This window comes from Fonsecaea erecta, assembly GCF_001651985.1.
Source record: "Fonsecaea erecta strain CBS 125763 chromosome Unknown Scaff3, whole genome shotgun sequence".
In the NCBI taxonomy this organism is placed as follows: Eukaryota; Fungi; Ascomycota; class Eurotiomycetes; order Chaetothyriales; family Herpotrichiellaceae; genus Fonsecaea; species Fonsecaea erecta.
This window is the reverse complement of record NW_017387246.1, coordinates 404,789-429,260: the sequence shown is the minus strand read 5'-3', so window position 1 is coordinate 429,260 and position 24,472 is coordinate 404,789. Positions and strand designations below refer to the sequence as shown.

The window sequence follows — 24,472 nt, the reverse complement described above, 5'->3', positions numbered from 1 at the left end:
TGTGTCGGAATATACCCGCCACACGTTCTGTGAGGGAATGGGTGGCTTTCCCTCCCCGAGTCCATCCAACAGTTGATGGAAGGGATTATAATCGCTTTGTCCAGAAGTGGTTTAAGGAAGATTGATGTCCATGGAGACTTGACTCGATAACGAAGCTGCGAATGGCGTCTGTCAGGAGCTCCTGGCTGGTTACTGGGAAGACAGCTGCAAAGGATTTCCTGAATGGCTTGCTCGGGTGTGTCCAAGAGTACTTGCAACTACCTCTAGATGTATGATGGCGGTATCAGACACAAGAAAGCTTCCAGGAATTTGTGGGCCATCCCGGCCCATCCGGATATGAGGATATTTGGAGAGAACGAGAATATGCACACAATTAAACATGCCGATCTTTCCAGGCAGAGAAACCCTCACCGGCTTTCTTCCTGTATAGTTCTGAAGGCAGCTTTAAACCTCCTTCCAGCGTGTCCACCTCAAGGAGCTGCAAACTTCGGTCGGCTAAGGCATCGGGATCTCGCCCAGGACATATTTTGAGCAATTGCAAGGTTGTACGGGTCAGGCCCTTTTACTTCGCCTGAGGGTATTTTAAAAATACCCTTAAACTATGCAATTGAAAGAAAGTCGAGATAGCTTCGTACTTGTGATATCGCCGTCGTTGCTCACAGTTTAAAGCTCCCAAATTGGCGGCGCTAGCTTGCCTAGAACTTCGGTTAAGTTGCCTTCAATCCACAAATTTTTTGGACGTTTTCGTTGCAAAGTTGGAGAAACTTCCTTGTCGACCGCATCACAGGATCGAGCCATATTTCTTGTGCCTGACACATTACGCAGATATGGCGGAGAAGAAGAAGAGAAAGGCGAGCTCCCTCGAGAGCGAACGGCCGGCCAAGAAGCCTCAAACAAGCACCATCAAAGTCACTCATTTGAGCGGCCCAGCCGTCGCCAAACCTGTGGTCGGTACGCATTCACGTCTTCCTCCAGTTTTCGTTGCTGGGCTGACTATAGGACGCCAGCTTCCTCGCCCGGTGTGACACTTCCCTCAAACCTCAGCTTCGACGTGTACTCGAAAAAGGAGTTGTCTGGGAGGTCCAGCCTGCTCCTCCAGTCCTCTGACCACCCTACGATTGACTATGTTGCGACCGAGAGCAGTACGACCAACGGCGGCGAACAGCATGTCAAGCACTATATTGCTGTCTTCGACCCGGCTTCGAATAAGCTCAAGGTGGTGGAAGCCAGACAGATGACGGTGAGAAGCACGGTGCGCCAGTTAGACAAAGAGGGCGATGACGGGGAAGACGATGCAGAAACGAAGCCAGCGGCGACTCCGTCTCGCGCGGCACTCACGCAGGCGTTCGGGACCAAAAAGTCAAAGAGAGCCGTGGCCTCGTCGGCCGAGAACCGTCTACTAGCCCGGGATGGAGAGAACAGGGACGACGCTGTCTCCAACGCCGTCCTGTCCTCGATCAGGGAGGAGGATGACCCGGACGTCGTGCTCGACGCCGGCGCCGCTTCTCGCGCCAACAAACCCCTCCCACAAGCCAACCTGGACACAACCGACATCACCCTGGTGTACGACCTCTCCTCGCTCGTCTTTCCGGGTCCGTACCGCACGACCCTCTCCCAGATGCCCATCGCCTACTGGCGAGAGTGTGCGAAGAACAAGAAATCCGTGTCGACGCACCTACGCTTCGTGGCGACCCGGATCGGCTACCTGACGCAACGGCACCTCAAGCAGCCCGACAACCAAGACATCTTGCTCAAGCTGCAGATCCTGCGGTATATTCAGCTCTTGGTGGAGATCCACAAGTACGTCTCGCACCTGCCGCGCCAACGACGCATCGCGCCGCCGGAGCAGTGGCCCCCCGGGACCACGTCGGACTCGGCCCTGTCGACCGCGTTCAAGGGGAAGCTGATGGCGCACTTCTTCCCCACGCGCACGGCCAGCACCTTCAACAAGACGCTGCTCACGGCTACCATCCTGGCGCTGACGCTGCACATCCCCCCCCCGAACTTCACGCCGGGAGACACCCCCAAGATGCTCTTCACCGAGCCGAGCGACATCACGCTCGACCTGGCCATGCCGCACGCCGAGGTCCACAAGCTGTACCGCGAACTGGGCTGCAAGATGGAGTCCATGACCGACGCCGAGCTCCAGCGCTACGGGTGGGACAAGGTCTCTAGTCGCCAGCAGCAGCAGCAGCAGACCACCGGCAGCCCCGTCAAGCCGCCCAAGCCCAAGTTCGCGAAGTTGAGGTTCCCCGTTGAATTCCCCCGGATCAGTACCGGACGCCCAGCTCGGAGGTAGGGACTCTGGCGACGCCCGCGGTACGAGACGGGGCGAATTTAACAGAGAGGAGAATCGAAATGAAAAATTGAATGACTTCGTTGCATACATATTGCACTTCGCAGTAGAGCACAGCAGAGCAGAGCAGAGCCGACATGCTCTATGAGTGGAAGAAATCAAAAGTAAGATAGCTTAGGCGCACAACGGGTTCAAGGAGATCCATGATGAACGATACGTCGAAAGGAAAACGATCAAAGAAGAGCGTTGAAACAGAAGCATTGGTGTAGAAAAGTCCCAAATGGCCACTTCATATGGCGATTGTAGATTTTCCTACGTCATCATCGGGCACAAGCACAGCCATATAGCTGAGCATGGTGGCCGGGAAGGTATATAATAGGCTGAAGAGCCGGACATTTGCTCCCAATCCAGTCCAGAGGAGGGAAGAGGGCAAAGACTTTCGAATATCAAAACGAGTTCGTGCCTCCTTTTCTGCATCTTCACATTCACACACACACACACGCCACCTCTTGTCATCCTGTTCTGCTCATGTCATGCCACATTCACCAACTCATACGGCGAGCACTTGTCTGTCAGAGAAAGCTCAAGCCGCAGCAGCCGCAATAGGCAGGACTCTTTCCTCGGCGGCCTCCTCAATCAGAGGCTGGGCGACAAGAGACTGCGCAGCCCTCTCGAGCTGCGCATCGGTCCACAAGGACAGCACGGGCTCGGCATCCTTGACGCCCACGCCTACAAACCCGCCCTGGGCCTCCCAGTCCTTGACACGTTTGATGTTCAAGCGGTTCCAGACATTCTCGAGCGCGTCGACGAGCTCGGCGCGCAGCTCAGGAGTATGTCCTGGCGTGGGGGTGATGCGGAGTCTCTCCTCACCCCTGGGAACGGTTGGGTAATTGATAGATTGTACATAGATGTCGTAGTCGGTGAGCAGCATATCAGAGGCTTTCTTTGCGGTCTCGGCGTCACCAACTAAGAGCGGAACAATGTGCGAGGGATTGGGAATCACCGGGATGCCCCTTGCGGTGAGATCCTCCTTCAGGGCCCGGGTGTGAAGTTGCTGCAGGCGACGATCTCCTTGGTAGATCGATTGATACTCGATCGCTGCACGGGCTCCGGCCATGGTCGCGGGTGGAAGAGACGTGGTGAAAATGAATCCCGGGGCAAGAGAACGGATAGTATCGACCAAGGAAGCAGAGCCGGCGATGTATCCACCCACACAGCCATATGCTTTACCTAGAGTTCCCGTGATGATGTCGATTCGATCCATGACAGACCCTTTCTGGGATTCTCGGGTTCTATTGGGGTTGGCGTAGACGTCGAAATCAAGGTGTTCAGCGACACCAGCACCCCGTGGCCCATACATTCCAACAGCGTGGACTTCATCCAGGAATGTGATGGCGCCGTATTTATCCGCTAGATCGCAGATGGCCTCAATGGGCGCAATGGAACCACACATACTATAGACGGATTCAAAAGCAATGATTTTTGGTTGCTCGGGCGGGAGGCTCGCGAGCTTCGCCTCCAAATCAACCAGATCGTTGTGCTTGAAGACCATTTTCTTTGCACCGGAGTGACGGATGCCTTGGATCATGGATGCGTGGTTCATGCTGTCACTCAGAATCACGCAGTCGGGCAATTTGCTGCCCAGGGTCGCCAAAGTGGCATCATTGGCGACGTAGCAAGACGAGAAAACCAGAGCGCCTTCTTTGCCGTGGAGATCAGCGAGTGTCTTTTCGAGTTCCACAGCATGCTTGTTGTGGCCAGAGATATTTCTAGTTCCTCCGGCGCCAGCTCCGTACATGTCAAGCGTTTCGTGCATGGTCTTCAGGACGTGCTTGTTACGACCCATGCCGAGGTAGTCGTTGGAGCACCACACAGTGACACGGTCGTCTTTTGCGGCCATGTGAGCACGGGGGAATTCCTTGGCAAGACGGTTGATGTTGTTGAAGTAGCGGTATGATTTGTCCTTGTGCTTCTTGTCGAGCTCGTTGTTGTAGAAGGCTTCATAGTCGAAACGTGGGGCAGGCGGCGCATTGGGGCGGGGGCCAGCATAGGTGTCGGGTTTGAGCGAAGCGTTCTTGACGGTTTGAGGAGGCGGAGCTGGAGACTGGTCAGTATGAAGGACATCCAAGGTTGACAGGTCGTGCTTACCTGGCTGAGGAGGCCGGAACATGTGGGTGTCCACGCTGGCTTTCTTTTCAGCTGAGGTGTGCAGTTTTTTCTCGAGCAAAGACTTGACCACGCCGGCACCGCCAGCGACATTGCCATAGCTGCGACGAGTATTGATGCGAGCGCTCTGGACGGCCAGAGCCTTGTTCATGACCGGGCATCGTCGGGCAATGAACTGCAAGTTGGTGATGGTGCCGCCACCTGGGGACTGGCGGGTCGAGGTAGACAAAGAGCGCAGGGTCGCGGGAGAGGTTTTCTTCAGGAAGGGACAGACGCCCTTGGATTGGTGCAGCAGAGCCTCCATTGTTGAATTCGTAAGGCAAGGAGGAGGATCGAGGGGTGTAGGGAGTAGGTTGGGATGGATGGAAAGTGGGAGAAGAAGTGAAGGACAAGCAGGAGGATGGAGTAATATTTGCTCGGTATTAGTGTGTACTTGGGTGGATGAAAATAGTAAGAATATGGGGTGCAAGCGGGAGCTGCGGCAGGGTTTGCCAGGGGGGCGCACCAGTCTCACCAAGCCAATCACAGGCCCCGCATTAGCACCACTCTCGCCCTTTATTGCCGCTTTCGGCCATCCTGCCATTTCTGTCAGCGGAATCTTTCTACCGAGACAAACTGCCAGGTCCAGGCACAGGCACGGATCTTGACTCGTCCCCGCGGAATCGGCTCTCTCCTGCTCTTTCTTCTGCAACGTCGGCAGCCATGACATGCCGAATACATGGTCTTCGGATCACATCGGAGGCATCGTGTCACGCTCACACGCACAATATAACGTCTGTTGCTATGCAACGGAAGACATGTGCAAAGGAAAGGGCTGCAACACGAAAAGGATCTGCAAATAGTGTTCAGGAAGTAAAAGAGGTTTAATGAGGTTGGAACGTCATCTGCCTCCTCAGACACATCTCTCAAATACCTGCCAAGGACCTGTGGGAGAATGAAATGAGCCTCAGTCCGAAGAAACGCCTTGCGGTCCTCAAGGTCTTTAAGACTTGATCTGTGCCACCCTCACGCCCTTGGCCATTCTAATACGACCCTCCAGTCTCGGTGCAATGGCCTAAGCACCAGGTCAGTGTTTGGAGCCATAGAGCATACACAACTGGGTCAACACGACCCACATCTCGTACTCACCTTCGTCCAGTCAACTTGAAACTCTCCTTCGCCCATAGGATCTACACATCCCGCTTCATGGCGCACACCTGCCAGACGACGCCATTTCCGTGTCACCTTCCTTGCAACCAGAGATTCTCGTTCGCTCAGCATATCCGAATGACTTCGCACGCGGTGATCACTTTCATCTTCCGAGTCGTCGAGGGGCGTCGTTGTGCCTGTCTTGCTGTGGATTCTCTTCAACTGATTTTCGTCCCCGTTGTCGAGATTCGGCTCCACCACCGGGTGCGTTTCGTGCAAGTCCTCGTGGATGGCGTTCCAATGCCGGCTCAAGCTTTTGCCCCAGTGTTTCCACTTGCCGATGATCTTTAAAGACATGAAATACTGCCGAAGCATCATGCTTATCAAAATACCGTTCTCTTCGGAGACAATTTCCTCGGCCTCACCCCCTTCCGATTTGACAAGCAAAGAGTCGTACCCGTCTTTGCCTCTGCCCATATACCCTCGTGTGACAAGGACATATTTTCTTTCTAGGTCCAATGGCTCACCGCCGACCTTGGTCCACTTTATTCGGTGGTGTGGTGGCAGTGACGGATCGAATTCGAATGTAATATTCGAGACCTGAGGGAAACGACCTTCCAGGGCAGGATATGAACCCACCGAATTTTCGAGAGCGGCGAGCAAGGCAGCTCCAGTGACTCGAATGACGATGGTCGGGTCCTCAAATGGGAAACTGGACATGGATCATCAGCAGGGCGATTCGAGGTATTCGAAACCAATGGCCACCCAAGGGGGCTTACCAGTTCATGATGTCTTTGAGTTTCAGAACCCCTGGCGGATATATTTGATCCCCGCGGATGGTGCCAGATGCCATGAGACAGCAATCGCCGTTGTAGTGCGCCCGCATCAGATCGCAAACAAAGTTGCCGATATTGGACTCCTTAAGTCGCACTGTGGTAAATCTCGCATCCAGGGGAGCAGCAGTATATCCCAGCGGCTTTTCCAGTTTTTCTTTCAGGGAGGCCGTCAGCTCGTCGACAACTTGTTTCATCTTCTCATCTTCGGGGATATCTGACACAATATCCCGTCGGACAATATGAAAGTCCCATCCGTTCCCGCCACTGGGACGGCGTCGTGCTTCGATATAGCTCAATTGCTTGAAGTCGCTTCCCGAGCGCAGAACATGAGTCCCGTTGATCAGCGAGTGTTGGTAGTAATGATCGTGTCCTCCGAGCACTATGTCTATCAGGCCTTCTGGCGTCTTTTTCGCGAGCTTGTTGTCGTTTGGCTCTCGCTGGTGGGTTAATGCTATAATGATCTCCGCGCCTTGTTCCCGCAACTTTGGCACCAGTTCTATGGCTGTTGCGGATGCTGATTTGTAGATCAAGTTTGGAGGCAAAGAGTTGATGGTATCCAACCACTCGCGTTCGACGAGGCCAATAACTCCAATCTTGATGCCATTGGATGACGTGAGAATGATGGTTTTCAATGCTTTTCCGAGAGGAACATCCGGGCCATGTTGCGGATCTGTAGATAGTCCTCAGCACACATTCACATTCTCTCCAGATCTAAAAAACGCGAACCCAAGACGTTGGCCAACAACCAAGGAAATGTGCATTGTCGTGCCAGACTTCGAAACTGTTTAACGCCAAAGTCAAGATCGTGGTTCTGGACCAGAGGTTAGTTGAGTGGTTGACGTGGTTGAAGTATACTATGGTTTCGTAACTCACGCCAACACAGGCCACCTGTGTCCCTATCATATTCAATACAGGTACCATGTGACTCCCTGTCATTGTCAGTGGCCTTGCTCGCGTGACCACTTCTGGGCGTGGACCCTGCCTTTTGTGACACTGCTCTCCAAGCTGGGATTGAAGGCATCTCCAGAGAACAGCGTGACCAAACCGGGCTGACCTGCGAAACGTTCATCGTCTCGGTAGTAGTTACAGACAGTCTGAAAGCGGGTGACACCGCCGACCGGTTCTCTGGAGAAGGCATCGAGATGATAAACTAGATGTTGGGAGTGTTAATTCCGAACTCGTCTAGGGGATGAAATCGCGTTATTTTGGTGAAAAACCCGGCCATACCATCGTTGAAGTGTAAGAGTCGAAGATCTGGTGGAGTGGATGTGTCGCCAGCGGTGTATGTAACCGCCTCTTCCATTCTTCGCTACGTCATCCGAGCCAAGATGTCTGTCATTCAAGGCCTGCTAAGAAGAAGAATGTGAAGAATGGAGCAGGGCTTCGAGACGATATGAAGAAAGAGGAGGCGGATCAGAAGTATCCCAGCTTTCGGAAGCAGTGGGAGGACAAGAATTGGCTCAGGTGCGACAACTAAGAACAGGGGGCGACGGATGATGAGGAAGATTGAGTATGTCAGGAATGCATTGGCGATGCCTAAATAGGGTCTTTCGCACCGACGAAGCTTACATAATGCCAGCGTGCTCCCGTGAGCCTCACTCAGGCTTGTTTTCCAGCGTGCATGTGGTTGTTTTGGGATGAAATCTGAAAGGAGCAGCAGTGAAGGCCGGGTAGAGATGGATATCAGATACTACTCCCTGGGGGGGTGAGTTGAAGGTGTCAACCATGCCTTGTCGACGGCGTGTTGACGAGTCTTGCTTGGCCCCGTCCGACCCAGAGGGAGAATCTTCCCAGTTGGCAACATCATGGATTGTGACACATGGGGTCTTTCGATTCTACCGGCATATCGAACTGCCACTGGGTATTTGGACGGCCCAAGGAAGTGCGCCGTTACAGAGAGGCTGGTGCCAAACACCCGGATGTGCGGACTGCGGTTATGCGTACCCTCATTTCGTCACGGGGCTTTGCTGTTCAGAGGGGGAATTGTTGGAGCAGACGACAGGCATTGAATAGACGATGGAGAAGTAGAAGCTGGAAGAGAATGCATCTGTGAATAGATACATCGTACGAGGTAATACTCCATGCTCGGTACATCTCCCCGCCGCCTCCCTTTTTGCCGAGAGGGATCGTCCATCAACACTAGCCTGGACGCGCTTTTCCCCCACGTCCGCTGGATGCTGCGAAATTTGTCTTCTTTCTTGCTCCCAGGTCTCAAGGTCAGTGCTTCCGTACCCAGTCAATGACATACAAGTACAATGCAGCTCTAACACCACTTGCAGGCCCGTGTCTCGATGCCGAAACAAAACCTCTTCACTACCAAGCTAAAACCCAGGTCGAGGGCACCCCAACGTCACACACGCAAGCCGTAAACCGGGTTCACGCAGCCTCCTCGACATGCTGCGCGTTCCCGGATCCCTGCGGCGCGTTTGTTTGATGTTTGTGGCCCGGTGACGCTTTTTTCAAGAACAGAGATCGAAGAGATGCCTGCCTTTTGTATATCACGACCTGGATGTTCGTCGAGAATACGACTTTTCACCCCTTTTGTTTCCAAAGCGAAAGCTTTTCTCCCTCTTTTCTCTCTTTCTCTCCTTCAACACGCGACTTAGAGCTACGTTTAGTTTTCTAAGCCGACACACAAACACGCACCCTCGCCCTGTCTTCGCTGAGATATGTGCGATTGCTAGTGCGGTAGGGCACGGTGCCTCATGTGACGAAGGGAAACTTGTGAAAGGAGAACACAGGCAGGCAGGGAAGCAAAGGGACAAAATTCGTATATCCACGTGCGACTGAGGCGATGAAGATATTGTGCACACAGTCCGAGGCGGAACAAGTCGGTCAAAAATACTTGTTTTCTGTACACGTGGTTGCAAGACGTTTGCGGCAGGTCCTACAAGGGGGAGATGGGAGCAGCTTCTGTTCTTCTTGCCAATGCAGGATCAGCCCGTTCGCCTGGCCCACAAAGCTGATGAGGACATGCTGAATCCAAAGAAAGTAGTTTTCAATCGGAGCCTCCCCACTTTTCGCGCTGCAAATGCGGCGGGTTGTGGTCACGATGGTCTACGGACGGACGCACTCTCGATACCTGGAAACTCTTCATCTGCCGTGGACTTCTGGGGTCAACCGGGAGAAGATATTCGCAGGAACTGTGGTCGAAAATGCATGTTGGGAACCCCAAACGACAGTACATTCGGGAGGAACGACAGGAGGAGTTTGCTTAAAACGAACGAGGATGGAAAAAGACCCGATGAAGACGAAAGTCCAATAAGCCAAATTTGAGACAGCCGAAGGAGAGTGTGTGCATCGTTGTTCTGTTCAAGACCACGTCACCTGTACTTCTGGCTATCAGAGCAAACATGAGAGAGCTTATCTGAGGGTTCAAACATCGCGTTCACTCGCACAGAATGGTCAAGATCGAGAGGGAGATCGGGGTATCGAACAACGACCGGTATGTACAGGAATTGCTTGCAATCACATCTATCAATCTAGCTAGCTTGCCTTGTCGGCAAATTTGACACCAGGACACAACCTCAGGCATTGCAACAAATCCTCGACCTTGACCCGGGCGAAGGCCTGGTTCAAGTCCTCCAGTCCGATGCCGACTAGTACATCGTCGCCCAAGTATCCTGTCCCCAACTGCGACAGGTACTCGACATCGTCATCCTCCTGTTCCTGGTTTGCCGCTGCAGAATGGGGCCGCCATGCCCATGCCAGACTGGGTGTGTAGGTGAAGTAAGCTTGGCTTTTGAAGAAGTCGTCCTCTTGTTCCGCCTCGTTCGCATACGGCTCTTCGTCGCCTCTCCTCACCACGCTTTCCTCCTTTTCATGTAAATGCTCCTGGGTGGCATTCCACCCCCTGTCCCGGGGATGAGGCCAGTTTTCCTCCTCCGTCCAGGGTCCTGCCTTCTCGTTCTTCATTAACAAGGGGAACCGACTTACCCCCAACAACTGGAACGGCTCCCGGCCCTCCCACACGACCACATATCGCTCATATCGCAACGGCAACTCCAACTCGTTGCTGAACTTCCGATGCATGATGGCAAAGTGGACGGAGCGACCGGTCGTCACGGCCGTGCCGTTGGCGTTGTCGTCATCTGTGCACGCAGAATCACTCCGTGCTTGCGCTCTTGTGCACAGGATCAATCGTAGCGAGTTGGAGCCTTGGTGCCAGTGGCCCCTGTTGCCCAGGGAGTCTCTGAAGTGACCTTCGCTCTGGGAGAAGCAGGACCTTTCGAAGGTTGAGGTGAGGTTGGGTGTGGTGAAGCCGTTGCCCGTGAGTTTGGCGAAGGTGCGTCCTCGTTTAATCTGCCTCCCTTCGGTCCACCTGTCGCGTTTTACGTGGTGTTGTTGTGTTGCGGCAGCTGTGTGATTTGTGGCAATGGCAGAAATGAGAGAGTTGGTGGCATTCAATCCCAGTCTGGCAAGTGTCTCGATCTCGTTTTCAAGTGCTGTTTCCCCGTCTGCCTCTCCGGGCCCCTGACCGATCAGGTCGTACTGAACATAGGCGTCGTCGGCGCTGGGAAACCAGAGCATCCAATTCTTTTCCACGCGCGCGCGACTCTCCCTCGGATTCCTGGTGATCTCGGTGAGGTGCGGGTAACTCATCACGGGCTTCACGCCGAGTCCCCTGTGGATGCCCGTGCGCCGTTGGTCTTCCCCTACCTGCGACCCGGGTTTCATGTCTCTTGCTTTCACCCCTTTTGCTCCATGCCCGTCAACCCCGACGCCGATCGCCTTGTGATGGTGATCACGACTCAATACCCTCTCAAGTTGTGGGTAGACCTTCCTCAGATCCACGACCCAGAGCCCGACGCACCCGTAGCGGCTGGCGCTATTCACCAGGATCAGAGGTTCTCCCTTCCCACTCCAAAAGACCCGGGGGTCGTGGAAGCCAGGGATGTCCGGGAACGCGAGCCACGAGTCCGTACAGTTCTCCGCCGGGGTCGACGGGATGTTGATCTTCACCGGTTCGTTCAGGCAGCGTAGTCCACCGCTGCCGCCCAGCCGGGTGTCAGAGAGGTCCGAAGGGGAGCAGGGGCTGGCGGCTGGTGGTAGGGCTTGCCGAGATCGAGGCTGTCGCCCTTCAAGGTGTGTGGCAGGATCGGCGTCCGGACCAAATGGAGGGAAAGTCGCATTTTTGCTGCGTTGCAGCGGAAAGGAGACTGGTGAAGACTGAGGAGGATGGCAGATGTCCGCCAAGCAGATGTGAGATTCCTGATGGAAGCCGCTCGTCACGAGGCGGGCGACGAGCACGTATTTCGCACGCCCGGACCAATGTGGGAGGGCGATGACGGCCGGGTTGAAGAAGCTTATGGTTTCCTTTCCTTCAGCATCGTCGCCGGAGTTCTTCTCCCGCTTTTGATGTTCTGGTGACGACAGGGCTGGAGCCACGAGACTAACATTGTACAGCACATTCGGCAAACGGATATGTGAGGTATGTGGATTCGGCTGAATCGGGCATTGTGTGAACTGCGCCATCAGAGGGTTCGCCAGCGGAATGTCCTGCTGCCGTGGGATGGTGGCGGCCTGCCTGTGGAGGCTCGGTGCGCTCGAGTCCGCGACAATTAGGCGCGGATGAGTGCTGGCATTGACGACGACGACGACTTGAGCGTTTCGGGCCACGTAGCTCTGCAGAACGCCTTGGAGCGCAGTTTGTGACGAGCGTATGAGTGCACGTTGTGAGAGGAGGCGGATAAGGATCAGCAGGGCGAGGATGGTGAGTGCCGGGGCGAGATATCGACGGGCGGAAGGGACTGAGAGCATCATGGCCGCGGAAGACTGGAGACCGTGCTCGAACCCGAAGGAAGGGAAGAATGAAGTCTGGGAATGATGAAGGACGATAACGTGGTGCCATGTGGTTCTGTCGCGAATATGTAATGTAAAAGCTTGGGTCGGGAAGGCCATCTGGGTGATAAACTGTCTCTCTGCTGGTGGATTCCCACCTCTTCATGCCGTGACAATCTAGCAAAGTTAGTCATGTAGTGAAGAAGGAGAAAAGAGACGTCCATGGTGGAAGTCTTAGAGGTCCACCATGGACAGGCCTCCATAATTGTGCCTGGCAAGACTATCTAACAGCATCGCCACTGTTGGCGATTTAAGGATTCCTCCCAAAATGTACCGGGTACCTAGGCTGTGCCCCCTTTTCAGGAGAGCACATTATTATAGACCATAAATCTATACCATTCCGAAACCCGGCTGCCAGCCGACCGCTTTATCATTGCTTATTTTTTCATGCCTTCATTAAACGCCAACGCTGGTTTGAATACCGCCTAGAATCCGATCTCGAATAATTGCTTCCACCCTCCTTGGGTTGGGGGCCTCCGGTTATCTTCAAGCCTCTTCATCTTCCGACTTATCAGACCCATCGTCGTCATCGTCGTCTTCGTTCTCCGAGTCCCAGCCCTCGGCCTCCAAGTTGGGTGATCGAATACCAAAGCTGAGCAGGAAGCCGATGAACGAAACACCGCCAAAGAGACCGAAAGCAAGGGCCTCTCCTTTGGGATGGACCCGAGTCGCGAGTGAAAAGAGACCGCCGGAAACGAACGGGCCAACCGCTCGACCTGCGGCCGACAAAGTCTGCGCGAGGCCATTGAGGGTTCCCAAAACCGAGTGGTTGGGAGCTGAGTTGGTGATCTGCGCGTGTGGTCAGTAGAACTATCCGTCGTCGAAGTGCCTAAAAACACTCACCAACAGCAGGGCGCTAGTCAGACCGCCAACCGCCGCGACAGTCTTGATAAGAAGGACAAAGCAGATCTCTAGCCATAGCCATGCCGCCCCACGTGTCCCCATATTTCCATCGTCATCGTCTTTGTATCCGACCCAGGGCATCAAGACGTAAGCAATCACAAACCCGGCCAAACCGGCTCGGTAAGCCCATCTATTCCCCATCATATCTCGCAGCTTTCCAAAAATACCGATCTGGAAAAGAATGGTCACCACTCCAGCAAAGGCGAGTGACAGGCCGATCTCTTCAGGGTCAAGATTTCGGCCGGTGGGTGGTGAGGCTTGAGCGAAGATGGGATAGAGTGAGTTGAAGGAAATGTTGGACAGTTGGAAAATGAGGTACGTCACCAGTAGGAGGATGGTGTCTCGATTGAGCACGTCTTTCTTCTTCAATTCGTCTGAAGCAGGGAAGAATCCTGCGGTGTCTGTGCCGTCCGTATCTTCGTCGTCTGAAACATCGGCCAGCCCGTTTTCGTGGATTGGGCTTTGATGGCTCTTGCCCTTTCGTCGCAAGTAATGAGGTCTGCTGGATGAGGTGAACTGCCAAAGCCATGTAAAGAGGTTCCGGACTCGGGATCCTAGAGGTTGAAGATATTGCGCCTCTTCCAAGCTTTCCTCGAGAAAGATGGACGCCAAGACGAAGTCTACCAAGAGGACCGCCGCAGAGAGAAGGTTCGGTGCAAGATACGGGTACGGGTTCGGCTTTGATCTGTCGAAAGGATTCTTGGGAAACACCAACACGCCACCGATGACGGGGCCAGTGATACCTCCAAGGCCATAGATAACAGGGAGATAGGTGAAAGCCCGTGACTGATTGCTTCGATCGGTGATCTCACCCAGGCAGGTAGAGACAACACCTTGATTCCCGTTCAACAGTCCCATCAACGCCTGCACCGCTATGGCTTGTGGCAGCGTCCTCACAAACCCGAACGCCACAAAACAAGCCGCCGTGAATATTGTCCCCATTAATATGACCGGTTTTCTTCCAATATGATCCGACAGCCACCCCCAAAAGAAGTTTGTTGCCAGCTGCGCGAGCGCGAACGCAGAAGCTATCAACCCCACATACATGCCCACTTGTCCTGGATTCACTTCAGGAAAGGTCGAGGCCATCGCAGGCAGGTAGGGACTGATGGAATTAAGTGCTGTCTGCTCACAGAGAGCTATAACCGCCAAGATAGCCATTTGTTTCTTTGGCAGCGGCGAGCTGTGGTGGTGGTGGTCTTCGCCATTGTGCAGGTCATGGCTGGACGAGTTGGAAGAATCGGACAACGGTCGTCCTCGAGATTTGGGAGGTGATATACCGCCAAACGTCTGGTAGTGAGGAGTCGAGGACTTGCGACGGAGGAGAGGCCCATGATCCGAGGGCTTCATGATTGAGGATCAGGCATTCATCAGGACAGCGAGGGTGCCTGTGGTAATGTGCGAGAGCAAGAGGCGCGCTCAGGCAGAGAAGACGAGGAACAGCGAGAATTTGAACGTCGAGCACAAAACACGGGAGTGTCTGTCCGCACCAAAATCACAGCTCCAGCAGCCACTTTGGCAGATGGTGAGGTGCAGTGCAGTCTAGACTTTTGGGATGGCGAACTTACATGGGGAAAGAAAGACTGCGCCCTCCGGCCAATGCGGATTCGAAATTCAAATGACGTACATACGCAAATGACGCTGGTGACGCTATCTCAGTTCGCCAATGCGCCCACTACTACGGAGTACAGACGAGCCTTTCCTCTTCTTTGTTCGCTTGCTCGAGGCGCTTCAGGTGTTAATTCTGTTGTTGCAACCAAACACCACCACACTTGACCTTTCCAAATGGCTCCTTGCCTTAAGACTTCCCGGGAGCTGGTTGCCCACCCCCGCAGCCCTGAGGGGCAACGGTATAACCCATCAGCGGGTTGATGATCCATCAGATGGCTCGAGCGTTGACATCATGAGGCTAGTGGGTGGTTTGAGCATGTCATCCATGTCATCCATCACAATTGCTCTCTTTTGACCCTCTCTGTGTCCACTTGGCTCAATCCGTTCCCGGTGCAGCAACCTGTTCCACGTGTGATGTGACTGCTCCGTTCTTCACACCACTTGCCTGAGTTCCGTTCTTCGCAGCGCTGTCGTTGTAATGTTGAGTAAAGTCGTACCGAAGGGCCATTGGTGACCGCATAAATTCTCGCTGCGCCTCTACATCGCCCTCCATATCCTTGAGCAGCTTCAAGAACGAGTCATTCTCGAGAGCCTTGTCTGGGTCCTGGTCAAACAATCGCTTGATATTCTCCGTGGAAATGGGGTCCGTGACTGTCTGATATCGTTGCCGCCGCATTTCCGAGTACTTATCGAGTATACTTTCGTCTGCTTTCCCCTCATAAACGCCAATCAGGCAGTCATAGAGGCCTCCAATATCCACGAGCCCACCGGTGAGTCCGAGGCCGCCAAACGGGTTGCAGACTAGGGTCGAGCGTCAGAGCACGTTCCGTCGCGGGATTGTTAGACTTACTGTGTGCAGCATCTGCGGCGAGCATGAAACGACCAACTCGCATCTTCTCCACCAAACGCTGATGAATCTTGTATGGGCTGATCGCCGCCAGGTCATACTCTCCGGGTTTGGGGTGGCCCGGCAACATCGCCTCGAATTTCATGGGCTGCCGGGCGATGAGCTCTTCTCGAGTGAGTCCAGAAATCTCTCCGTAGCTGACACGCCACCAGCCGCTGCCGTCCTCATTCTTGGTGAGACGGGCGACCATGTGCCAGTGCTCGGGGTGAATGAAGAAGTTGGCATCGTCATATCCGAATTTTTCGAAGGGGTAGGCCACCTAGACTCAAGTAAACAACGGCACTGAGAGTGGAACACATTGGCTTACATTGGTTGCCACGATCTGTTTGTCCCAGGTATAACCAGGGAAATCCTTCGCCCCGTACAACTTTCTTCTGACGGTGCTCGATGCACCATCACAGCCCACGATGTACGTTGCCTCGAGGCGTTTCTGGCCCTCTGGTGTTTCTACATCCACCCATGCCTTCTCGTCGTCCTGACCGACGTCCACCACTTTGTGGTTGAAGAACACTTTCAGAGTGGGTTGCTGGATGGCGTGTCTGTAGAGCAAGCGGTCGAGTTGAGCCAATGGCAGACACGCCAGTCGATCTGGGTCTTGGTGCATGAGACTGTTGTCAAACCCGGCGAGATAGGTGCCGTCAAGTTTTCTCCAGCATGTCTTTACCGGGTCGAACCCTTCTTTTCGCACGTCGTCAATGACTCCGGCACGTCGTAACTCGTAGGCCGCTGGAGGGCCATAGTAAGCTGCACGAGGAGAGTCGTCTAATTCACTTGAAGCTTCCAGTACATGGACGGTGACACCTTTCTTTGCCAGCATCAGACCCAGCAGCAGGCCAGACGGACCGGCACCGACAATGATGGTCCATGGCTTCTCTGATGCCATTTCGATACCGAGATGTGTGAATGTTGTAAGGACTCGCAAGAGGGGTAGAGAACTCCAAGTCAAAGAGAAGAGGCAATAAGTGGACGACGACGTTTTGATTGAACCCTTTTTTATTGTTTTTCGGTCTTATATCTGGCCCGGCAAGGGTTTAAGCCCCGCGATCGTCCTCCATGTGCCATCAGTATCAGGAGATGCGACGCCATCTTGAGCCCTATGCCGAAGATTATGGGGGATTCTCCGCAGGTGGAGAGGGCCAGGACCGTCTCGCCGGTGGGCAATAGTCTGTCCGTGCCAGTAGTAGGTGGGGCAGTGGTTGGTGTGATTGTCCCTCTGCAAGTCGGACAGAACGAAGGGACTGGTAGAATCCGGTGGCTTGTTGTTGCTTTTGCGATAGTCATCCGTAGGGTTGATGCGTCGAAGAAGGTATTTGGACCAAGGACGCACGACGGAACGATGGATTGGCCTGTATGTTGCGCGGACGAAGAACTCGAGCATCTATCCAGCCTTGCTAACCACAGCCCCGCATTAGACGGCTTCCAAGGGAACCAGAGTGCAATCGAGGGCGCCGAGACTCTGTCTGATCAAGTTCCAACTCTTGAATTCACTGATGTTAGTGGGGCTTATCCGGGCGACCTCGGTCTCGTGTTCTTGGTTCTCTTCACCTCAGCACTGTCCTTGACACCCTCGTAGAGATTCACGAACCATACGAGGTATACTGTACCCGATTCTTCCCTGCAGAAATGTCGAATGCACCGGAGAATAGCGTGGCCGAAGCCCACAAGATCTTCTACGATCAGGGTTTTCAGATCCGGAACGAAGTTGCGGGCTCCGAACATGTCCAACGATCTCTTCAAAACAACTCGTCCGACTTCGCTCGGCCGATGCAAGACCTGGCTACGGAGGTGGGATGGGGAATGATCTGGGCCCGACCGGGACTTGGTGAATCTTTTCCCCTTCATACGAATCTGTTTCATGCCTGGAGGAGTTCTTGCGGAAGAGAAGAGGTTTTGTCAAGACTGCGAGAGGCTAACATTGGGTTGCAGAGCGTAAGACCAGAAGCTTGCTAAACATCGCCATGCTCTGTGCTTTGAACCGAATGACTGAGCTAGCCGTGCATGTCAGAGGAGCAGTTCACAACGGGGCGAGCGAGGTGGAGATTCGAGAGGTTTTGATGCAGGTTGCCATCTATTGTGGAATGCCAGCAGGTCTGGAAGGAGTACGAGTCGCGGAAGGAGTCTTGAAGACGATGCGAGAACAGAAGGAATCTTGACTTGGCTTGAGGGACCTGAAAGAGCATCACATCATGACGACATAGGTACTCATGAAGTCCAGGATCGGGGAGACGAACCCTTTCGGCCGCAGGAATTGACACTGACCGTAGGATGAAGATGGGAGGTACCCTCGGTGTCGCCGGTATCATAGAAGAACGGAAGAAACGCACCGTCACAATATTGAAACAGGGCCCAATTTACAAAGGAACAATTTAATTAAATGTCGCAGGATCTGTAGGCGCGTGAGCAGAACCGCACGTAACTCATCAGTACAGTCAGAAAGGGGGGGCCAGTTTGGCGTGCTAATGGGGCGTCAGGCACCAATCAGCCTTAGGATGGCACTACTTTAAAGGCCACGCAAAGCGAAATGCCCCCCCTACGCTGCCTGTTGGTGCCAATGGGCTTGGGCTGCAGGTGGGCGATGGGCGATGGGCGATGGACGATGGGCGCTGGGCTCCTCGGCAGCCCAGGGAGCCCTATTCCCCGATGCTAAAACCAAGTCAGGTACTGTGGCGTACGAGGTATGTACTGTATCATTATTGTCCGCATCCCGCTGACAGCCAGCACACCACAGCACAAGCACCAACACCAAGCACCACGGCTGCCAGCATTCGACTGCATCTGTCCACTCAATATTGTGCAGATGGATCATCCGCTACTCATCTCGACATTATCTACATCCTAGCGCTCATTACTGTATCGCCCTGATATTGGTCCCCATCCTCCGGGTGGCCTACCCATTGCACTCTCGTTCGTGGCCGGATCCCAGGCTGCCTCGCCGACCTCAACACCTCCAGAATTGTCACCGATGACTCGGCGCAGCACATCACAAAACTCGCGCAGAGTGATCCGTGCTATTGGCGTTTGAGGCAGCTCGAATATGCCCTGCGCCATCCAGGGCCGACTCTGCGTTGACTCCGCCCTCTCGTCTCTCGATCGCATCTGCCAACAGGTGCGCTGAACATGGCCAGCTACCACCAAAATGGGCAGCCTTACTACCCGTCGGGCAACCACCCTTCGTCCGGCCAGAACAGTGGCCATGTTCCCTACGGCTCACCGTCCGTATATCCCCCGAGACCTCTCGAGCGCTCGCCCAGTTTCGACGCCGGAGACGACGAAAGGTACTTTGATGGAGAAGAGCAACCGCGGGGAGGCCAGAGACACAACTCGTACGCTCCGGCGCCCACGGGAGCAGCAGCGAGTCCTCAGATGAATAGAGCTATGTCAGCGAGCGTCCAATCTTCGGTCACGATGCCATTCCGGACGAACACCCAGCATGCACCATTGAGCGGGTACCAGCATCAATATCAGACTGCGGCGCCCGCTCACGCACCCTACAATCCCGCTCAATATCATCAACAGCAGCAGCAACAGGCCTCGTACAATCCACAACTCTATGCAGCCCCCCAGCCAGCCCATCCCACAAGCACCTATCAGCCCTATGTTCCAGCTGCATATGGCGATCAGAATCTTGCTCGTCGTACCTCTGTCTACAACAGCTACGGATCCTATGATGCGAATTCTCAATATAATTACTCTTCATCCCAACAGCCCCCGCCACCTCCTCGGTCGGAAGGAGTCACATTCCCTAACCCACAAGCCTACGGGGCGTACCAGCACGACATGACCCAGCAGTACCCTAGCCAACATTACGGTCCGTCGTCGGCTTATTCTCCCCCGGCTCCAGCCCCCCCGCCGCACGGAAGGACGACGAGTATACCAGAAGAGGCATATCCATATCCTACCGGCTCATCGGCAACCTACCCAACCTCAACTCTAACGGCCTATTCGTCTCCTGACATCAACCGCAATGCATCATTCGCGAGCCGTATGAGCAACCAATCTGCGTCCCCTCAACCGACCCTTCCCACGCCGCCGAGCAGACAACCTTCGAACAGGTCCCCTCAGCGTACGGGCACACTCGATCGCCACCCTCAGGGCAGATCGCTCCCAGGTCTCCCGCCAGAGCAGGACTCGGAAAATAATTATTTCAACTCGACAGGATCGCAGAACAGTGGAGCTCGTAACACTGCTTCAACAGGCTATGATGATTTGATGCAAGATCTTGACGAAGCGATAGGCCAGACGTCAAGACATACAAGGTCGGGCAGCGACTTCAGACACCGGAATTCACGAGACGGACGGCAGGATGCTATTCCCCAACAACCATCGCCCAGGCCCCAACTTTCCCCGGACGAGGCGCCAACGCATCTCAATGGGAATATCGCCTCCACCGGGGACGCTTATATCAACTATGGAGCGTTTACCGACGACAGTGACGCTGAGGCTGCTGCGGGGCTCGCTGCCATGCAAGCCTTGGATGAACAAGAAAGGGCAGAAGATGCGCGCCGGCATAGTGGGTCGGCAACCCTTTTTCCCAGCCAGCCACGTGCGGACGAGGCGTCTGCCAGGTTTTCCTCCCAGGAGCAAAGCAGCGACAGCGACTACGCCGGCTACGGCGACTTAAGTCTCGCTGGTGGAGGGTATGCGCCTGACATGGCCTATGGTGAATCTGTGGTGTCCAACTATGCGGCTGCGGCGACATCCATGCCGCAAAGTGAGCTATACGGGCGATTGAACACCAGAATGAGTTCGGTGCGCAGCTCTGGCGTCTCCTCGGAGGGGAGGGAGTCGCAGACAAGTGGATTCGAATCGATCCCCCCGCTGGAGAGCGTCCATCCCTTCTCTTACACGCATAATGTTGCTCGAGTGGACACTGGAGGCACAGGCGGCTTGACAGAACCGAGCCCGCACCCCAGACGATTGAGCTACGAAGACGGAGACGAATCAACCATGATTGAGGCAGAGACTAACCGGACTTCGGCAAGCTCAAGTCCTTCACGAGAAGAAATGCCAGACCTCTTCTTCCATCCTGGCATGAGCCAGCAGCGTCCACTGCCGCCTCCCCCTTCTCTCTCAGACTCCGCGCTGCGAATACCACATCTCATGCCTGCTGGCACTTACACGCAACAAAGCCGATTTTCTCAGTACACTGACGCGAATTTACGCGTCTATCCCACTGCCCCGGATGCTTACCCCGGCACACTACTTAGTCCGGCAAGCGTCCCTCGATCCACTTCGCTGTCCAGCGCACGAAGTGCTCCTAGGGCCGAACAGGTTAACCGCTCGAAGACGGATGCAGACCGTCAGAGGCTTCTGCGGCAGCAGGGGAGACCGATGTCTGACCTGTATGACATTTCCAGCCCGCAATCTGCGGTGGCACTGGACCTTCCGTCAATTCCACGGAAGCGGTACAACCCCGCCAAGCTGACGACTGATCAATTCAAGAAATGTTCAGAACCGTGGGCATTGAGCTCGATCTTGGCGTGGATCAGGGAGCTGGCCGAGGAAGAAGTCGATCTAAAAGAGAACAATATTGTTGAAGGCATCGTTGCACTCTTCATGAATAAGGTGCCAACCATGTACATCACAGAGGCTGAATCTCTAGGAGAACGAGTGGTAAAGGAAATGTTGGACGCGAATGCTCTTGTAAGAGAAGAGGAATGGGTCAAGTTCGGGCCTGGGACAATGTCTGGCGTTCTATATCAGCTGACTGGCACCGGGTGTTACTCCTCCAAATTGCATCTGTATCACACCCGTGGGCGATGTTACTCTTATCATTGCATGCGGACTCTCAAGAAACTCGATCTGGACACCCTGCCGGTTGAAAAGAAGTCTGAAGATTGGGCGACGTTCTACAAACTCAAAAAGGAAGACGTTGAAACGCACGACAAGAAAGAAATTGAACGCCAGAACGTCCTCCACGAAATTGTCACAAGTGAAGACCTTTACATCAGCCAATTGGATGTGCTCAGAGTCCTTTATCGAGACAGGCTTTCTGGGGCGCAGCCGCCTATCATTCCGACCAAGAAACTGCCAACATTCCTGAGGGAGGTGTTCGGTGGCGTGGACAAGGTGAAGAAAGTCAACCAAGACTATCTCCTCGGTCAGCTCAAGTACCGACAGACCGAGCAGGGGCCCTGGATTGTTGGCTTCAGCGACATTTTCCGTGAATGGATTCGAAAAGCTCGGCCTGTGTATGTGGAATACGCTTCGAACTTTCCTCGAGCGGATTACCTCATGCGGCGCGAAGCCGAGCGAAATATACCGTTCAAAAACTTCCTTGACCAAGCTCGGGAGGACAAGCGGTCGAATAGGCTAGGATGGGACAATTACTTGAAGGCTCCGATTACCAGGCTACAGCGTTACAGCCTGTTACTCTCTACTGTCCAAAAGAACATGCTGAAGGACTCCGAGGAGAAGGCCAACTTGGCCTATGCTCTGGATGAGATTCGAGCAGCCACTTTTGAGTGTGATTCTAAGTTCGCGGAGATGACCAAGAAGATGGAGTTGATCGAAATGCAAACCAAACTCAGGCTTCGACCGGCAATGGAGAAGGAGGTCGAGCTGAATCTCGACCACCTAGGGAGAGAAATCATCTTCCGGGGTGATCTGCAGCGGGCCGGAGGTAAAGGCTTTCAATGGGTCGAAACACACGCTATTCTGTTCGATCACTACCTGGTCCTGGCGAAGCCTCTCAGCCGTGATCGCAGGGAGGGATATTACGACGTCTCAAAAGTTCCAATACCGATGGATTTGCTCGTCCTTGAGAGCTCCAACGACCCTGCAGTTGTGAAGTCCTCGATGAAGGGAATCGGAGCGGTCACCACAACTGTCGCCCCCCGTGGCCAAGTAACCCCTGATAATCGGCTAACGAGAGCCCAGTCTACCGCTAGCGGCGGAACACCAGGTCTATTGACACATACAAACACCAATCTCTCGATAGGATCTGGCAATGCAAGCCAGAGCATGGTTCCCATCACGACACTGGAATCGGGCAGTTCCAAAGAGGAGAAAATCATGTATCCTTTCCGCGTCAAACATCTTGGCAAGACTGAAACGTACACGCTCTACGCACCCAGTGCCCAGAACCGGCAGGACTGGTGCGAGGCTATTATCCAGGCGAAAACGCGGCATGCTGAGGCGTTGTATTCTCAAAATGCTGAACCGTTTAAGCTGCGGGTACTCGCGGACACAGCATTTGCCTACGAAGGTCTCACGTACCCCGCGAAGCGAATCTTGATCAAGGGAACTCCCCTGGATAGGGCTATCCGAGAAGCCGAGAAGAAATTTGAAGGCCAGGGCCGACCTGCACCAGTGTGCCGAGCTCCCGTCAACTGCGCCACTGTGTTCAATCAACCATACGGACGGCTCATGTGCGCCATTGGGACCGACTACGGCGTTTATATCTCCGAGTACCAAAATTCTCGGGGATGGGTCAGGGTAAGTGTTTTCGGCGATGGCCTTGAAATCAACTAACATGTTCTAGGCTATTCAAATGCAACGGGTGACTCAAATTGCAGTACTGGAAGAGTTTAACCTCTTTTTACTCATCTCAGACAAAGCTCTTATTGCCTACCATCTCGACGTTGTCTGTCCCCCCACGGGCAATCCAGTCGCACAGAATGACACTTCGAGCCGGAAGGCACCACAGAAGTTGTCTGGGTCCAAGGATATCGGCTTCTTCGTGACTGGCAGGATGAAGGAGCGGACACTGGTATTCTACAAGAAGAGAGATGGTATAGCCTCGACCTTTAAGGTCCTCGAACCTGTCCTTCAAAAGAGCACCACTACCCGATCACGTTTCCTGCCGTCAGCGTCACGCCGTGGACAGACCGAATTCTTCCGGGAATATGACGAGTTTTACATTCCTGCCGAATGCTATGGATTGAACTTGTTTCAGTCAAGCTTGGCAATATCGACCGCGAGGGGGGTGGAAGTATTGACCCTAGAGAAAAAGCAAACGTGGAGCGTGCCGAACCTACGAAGCGACCAGCCAGAGACACAAGCCCATCTCAGTTCCATTGCCACCCGGATCAAAGACCTGAAGCCATTGGGCATGTTCAGGCTTGGAGAAGCCGAGTTCTTAGTCACTTTCGAAGAATGTGCAGTCTATGTTAACAAACATGGCGACATTTCTCGGGGTGTAGTGATGGAATTTGTGGGTCGAGCCAAATCAGCATGTCTGTACAACCAGTATCTGATATTGGTTGACAACGACTTTGTGGAGATACGGGATGCCCAAAACGGGCGGCTGAAGCAAGTGATTGCCGGGAAAGACATCAAGTTACTCGACGACGGTGGTGGCGGCTCAGGAGGGGCTCAAACGCAGACTCAAGCTATGTTGGGAGGAGGAATTAATGGACTCGGCCTCAAGAATTTTGGAAATGCACCACGGACACCGAAGATAGTCTTGCAACATCCGGAGTACGAAAAGAGCCACGTCGTCGTCGAGTTGCTGTTGACAACCGACACGGCTTAAGATCAGGGGCGGCGCTTCTTGGGAATCGAGGCTCAGGCACTGGGCCCTGTTCTATTTTATTGTGCGGTAATTGTGGTCGGGATGGATTCTTGGTGTTTCAGGAGGCGGGACGAAGGACGTGTGAACTTCATGATTGAATGAAATATGTGTCCTGGTCACTGGCGCCCCTGTTGGTCATGAGCGCGAGTATGGGCTTTACCCAGGGGCTATATGATGGCGGAAGATATGGATGGGCAGATGTTGCATATAACTAGTTATGCTAGAGAAATGAGTCTCGATGTCGTTCATTGCCATCAGAGACATCTTCC

The 24,472-nt window shown here is 54.0% G+C and overlaps 8 protein-coding genes across 8 annotated transcripts; 3 read left to right on the top strand and 5 right to left on the bottom strand.

Annotated features, from left to right (window-relative positions):
- Positions 1–827: 827 nt before the first annotated feature.
- AYL99_03410 (hypothetical protein) lies at positions 828–2,299 on the top strand (the record flags this gene model as incomplete). Its single annotated transcript, XM_018834926.1, has 2 exons — positions 828–951; positions 1,008–2,299. The coding sequence occupies 2 exons, from the start codon at positions 828–830 to the stop codon at positions 2,297–2,299; spliced, it is 1,416 nt and encodes a 471-aa protein (XP_018694576.1).
- Positions 2,300–2,879: 580 nt separating this feature from the next.
- Positions 2,880–4,766, bottom strand: AYL99_03409 (5-aminolevulinate synthase, mitochondrial; the record flags this gene model as incomplete). Its single annotated transcript, XM_018834925.1, has 2 exons — positions 2,880–4,393; positions 4,445–4,766. The coding sequence occupies 2 exons, from the start codon at positions 4,764–4,766 to the stop codon at positions 2,880–2,882; spliced, it is 1,836 nt and encodes a 611-aa protein (XP_018694575.1).
- Positions 4,767–5,444: 678 nt separating this feature from the next.
- Positions 5,445–7,729, bottom strand: AYL99_03408 (hypothetical protein; the record flags this gene model as incomplete). The annotated part of the gene is made up of 7 exons (XM_018834924.1): positions 5,445–5,516; positions 5,591–6,302; positions 6,370–7,096; positions 7,153–7,237; positions 7,300–7,355; positions 7,421–7,576; positions 7,654–7,729. 7 exons carry the CDS (start codon positions 7,727–7,729, stop codon positions 5,445–5,447), a joined length of 1,884 nt encoding a protein of 627 aa, XP_018694574.1.
- A 2,183-nt stretch (positions 7,730–9,912) lies between these two features.
- On the bottom strand, positions 9,913–12,327 carry AYL99_03407 (hypothetical protein; the record flags this gene model as incomplete). Its single annotated transcript, XM_018834923.1, has 1 exon — positions 9,913–12,327. The coding sequence occupies one exon, from the start codon at positions 12,325–12,327 to the stop codon at positions 9,913–9,915; it is 2,415 nt and encodes an 804-aa protein (XP_018694573.1).
- A 426-nt stretch (positions 12,328–12,753) lies between these two features.
- Positions 12,754–14,520, bottom strand: AYL99_03406 (hypothetical protein; the record flags this gene model as incomplete). The annotated part of the gene is made up of 2 exons (XM_018834922.1): positions 12,754–13,056; positions 13,111–14,520. 2 exons carry the CDS (start codon positions 14,518–14,520, stop codon positions 12,754–12,756), a joined length of 1,713 nt encoding a protein of 570 aa, XP_018694572.1.
- A 637-nt stretch (positions 14,521–15,157) lies between these two features.
- AYL99_03405 (hypothetical protein) lies at positions 15,158–16,571 on the bottom strand (the record flags this gene model as incomplete). The annotated part of the gene is made up of 3 exons (XM_018834921.1): positions 15,158–15,582; positions 15,632–15,947; positions 15,996–16,571. 3 exons carry the CDS (start codon positions 16,569–16,571, stop codon positions 15,158–15,160), a joined length of 1,317 nt encoding a protein of 438 aa, XP_018694571.1.
- Positions 16,572–17,311: 740 nt separating this feature from the next.
- Positions 17,312–17,621, top strand: AYL99_03404 (hypothetical protein; the record flags this gene model as incomplete). Its single annotated transcript, XM_018834920.1, has 2 exons — positions 17,312–17,510; positions 17,617–17,621. 2 exons carry the CDS (start codon positions 17,312–17,314, stop codon positions 17,619–17,621), a joined length of 204 nt encoding a protein of 67 aa, XP_018694570.1.
- A 1,184-nt stretch (positions 17,622–18,805) lies between these two features.
- On the top strand, positions 18,806–24,164 carry AYL99_03403 (hypothetical protein; the record flags this gene model as incomplete). The annotated part of the gene is made up of 2 exons (XM_018834919.1): positions 18,806–23,125; positions 23,172–24,164. The coding sequence occupies 2 exons, from the start codon at positions 18,806–18,808 to the stop codon at positions 24,162–24,164; spliced, it is 5,313 nt and encodes a 1,770-aa protein (XP_018694569.1).
- Positions 24,165–24,472: the final 308 nt, after the last annotated feature.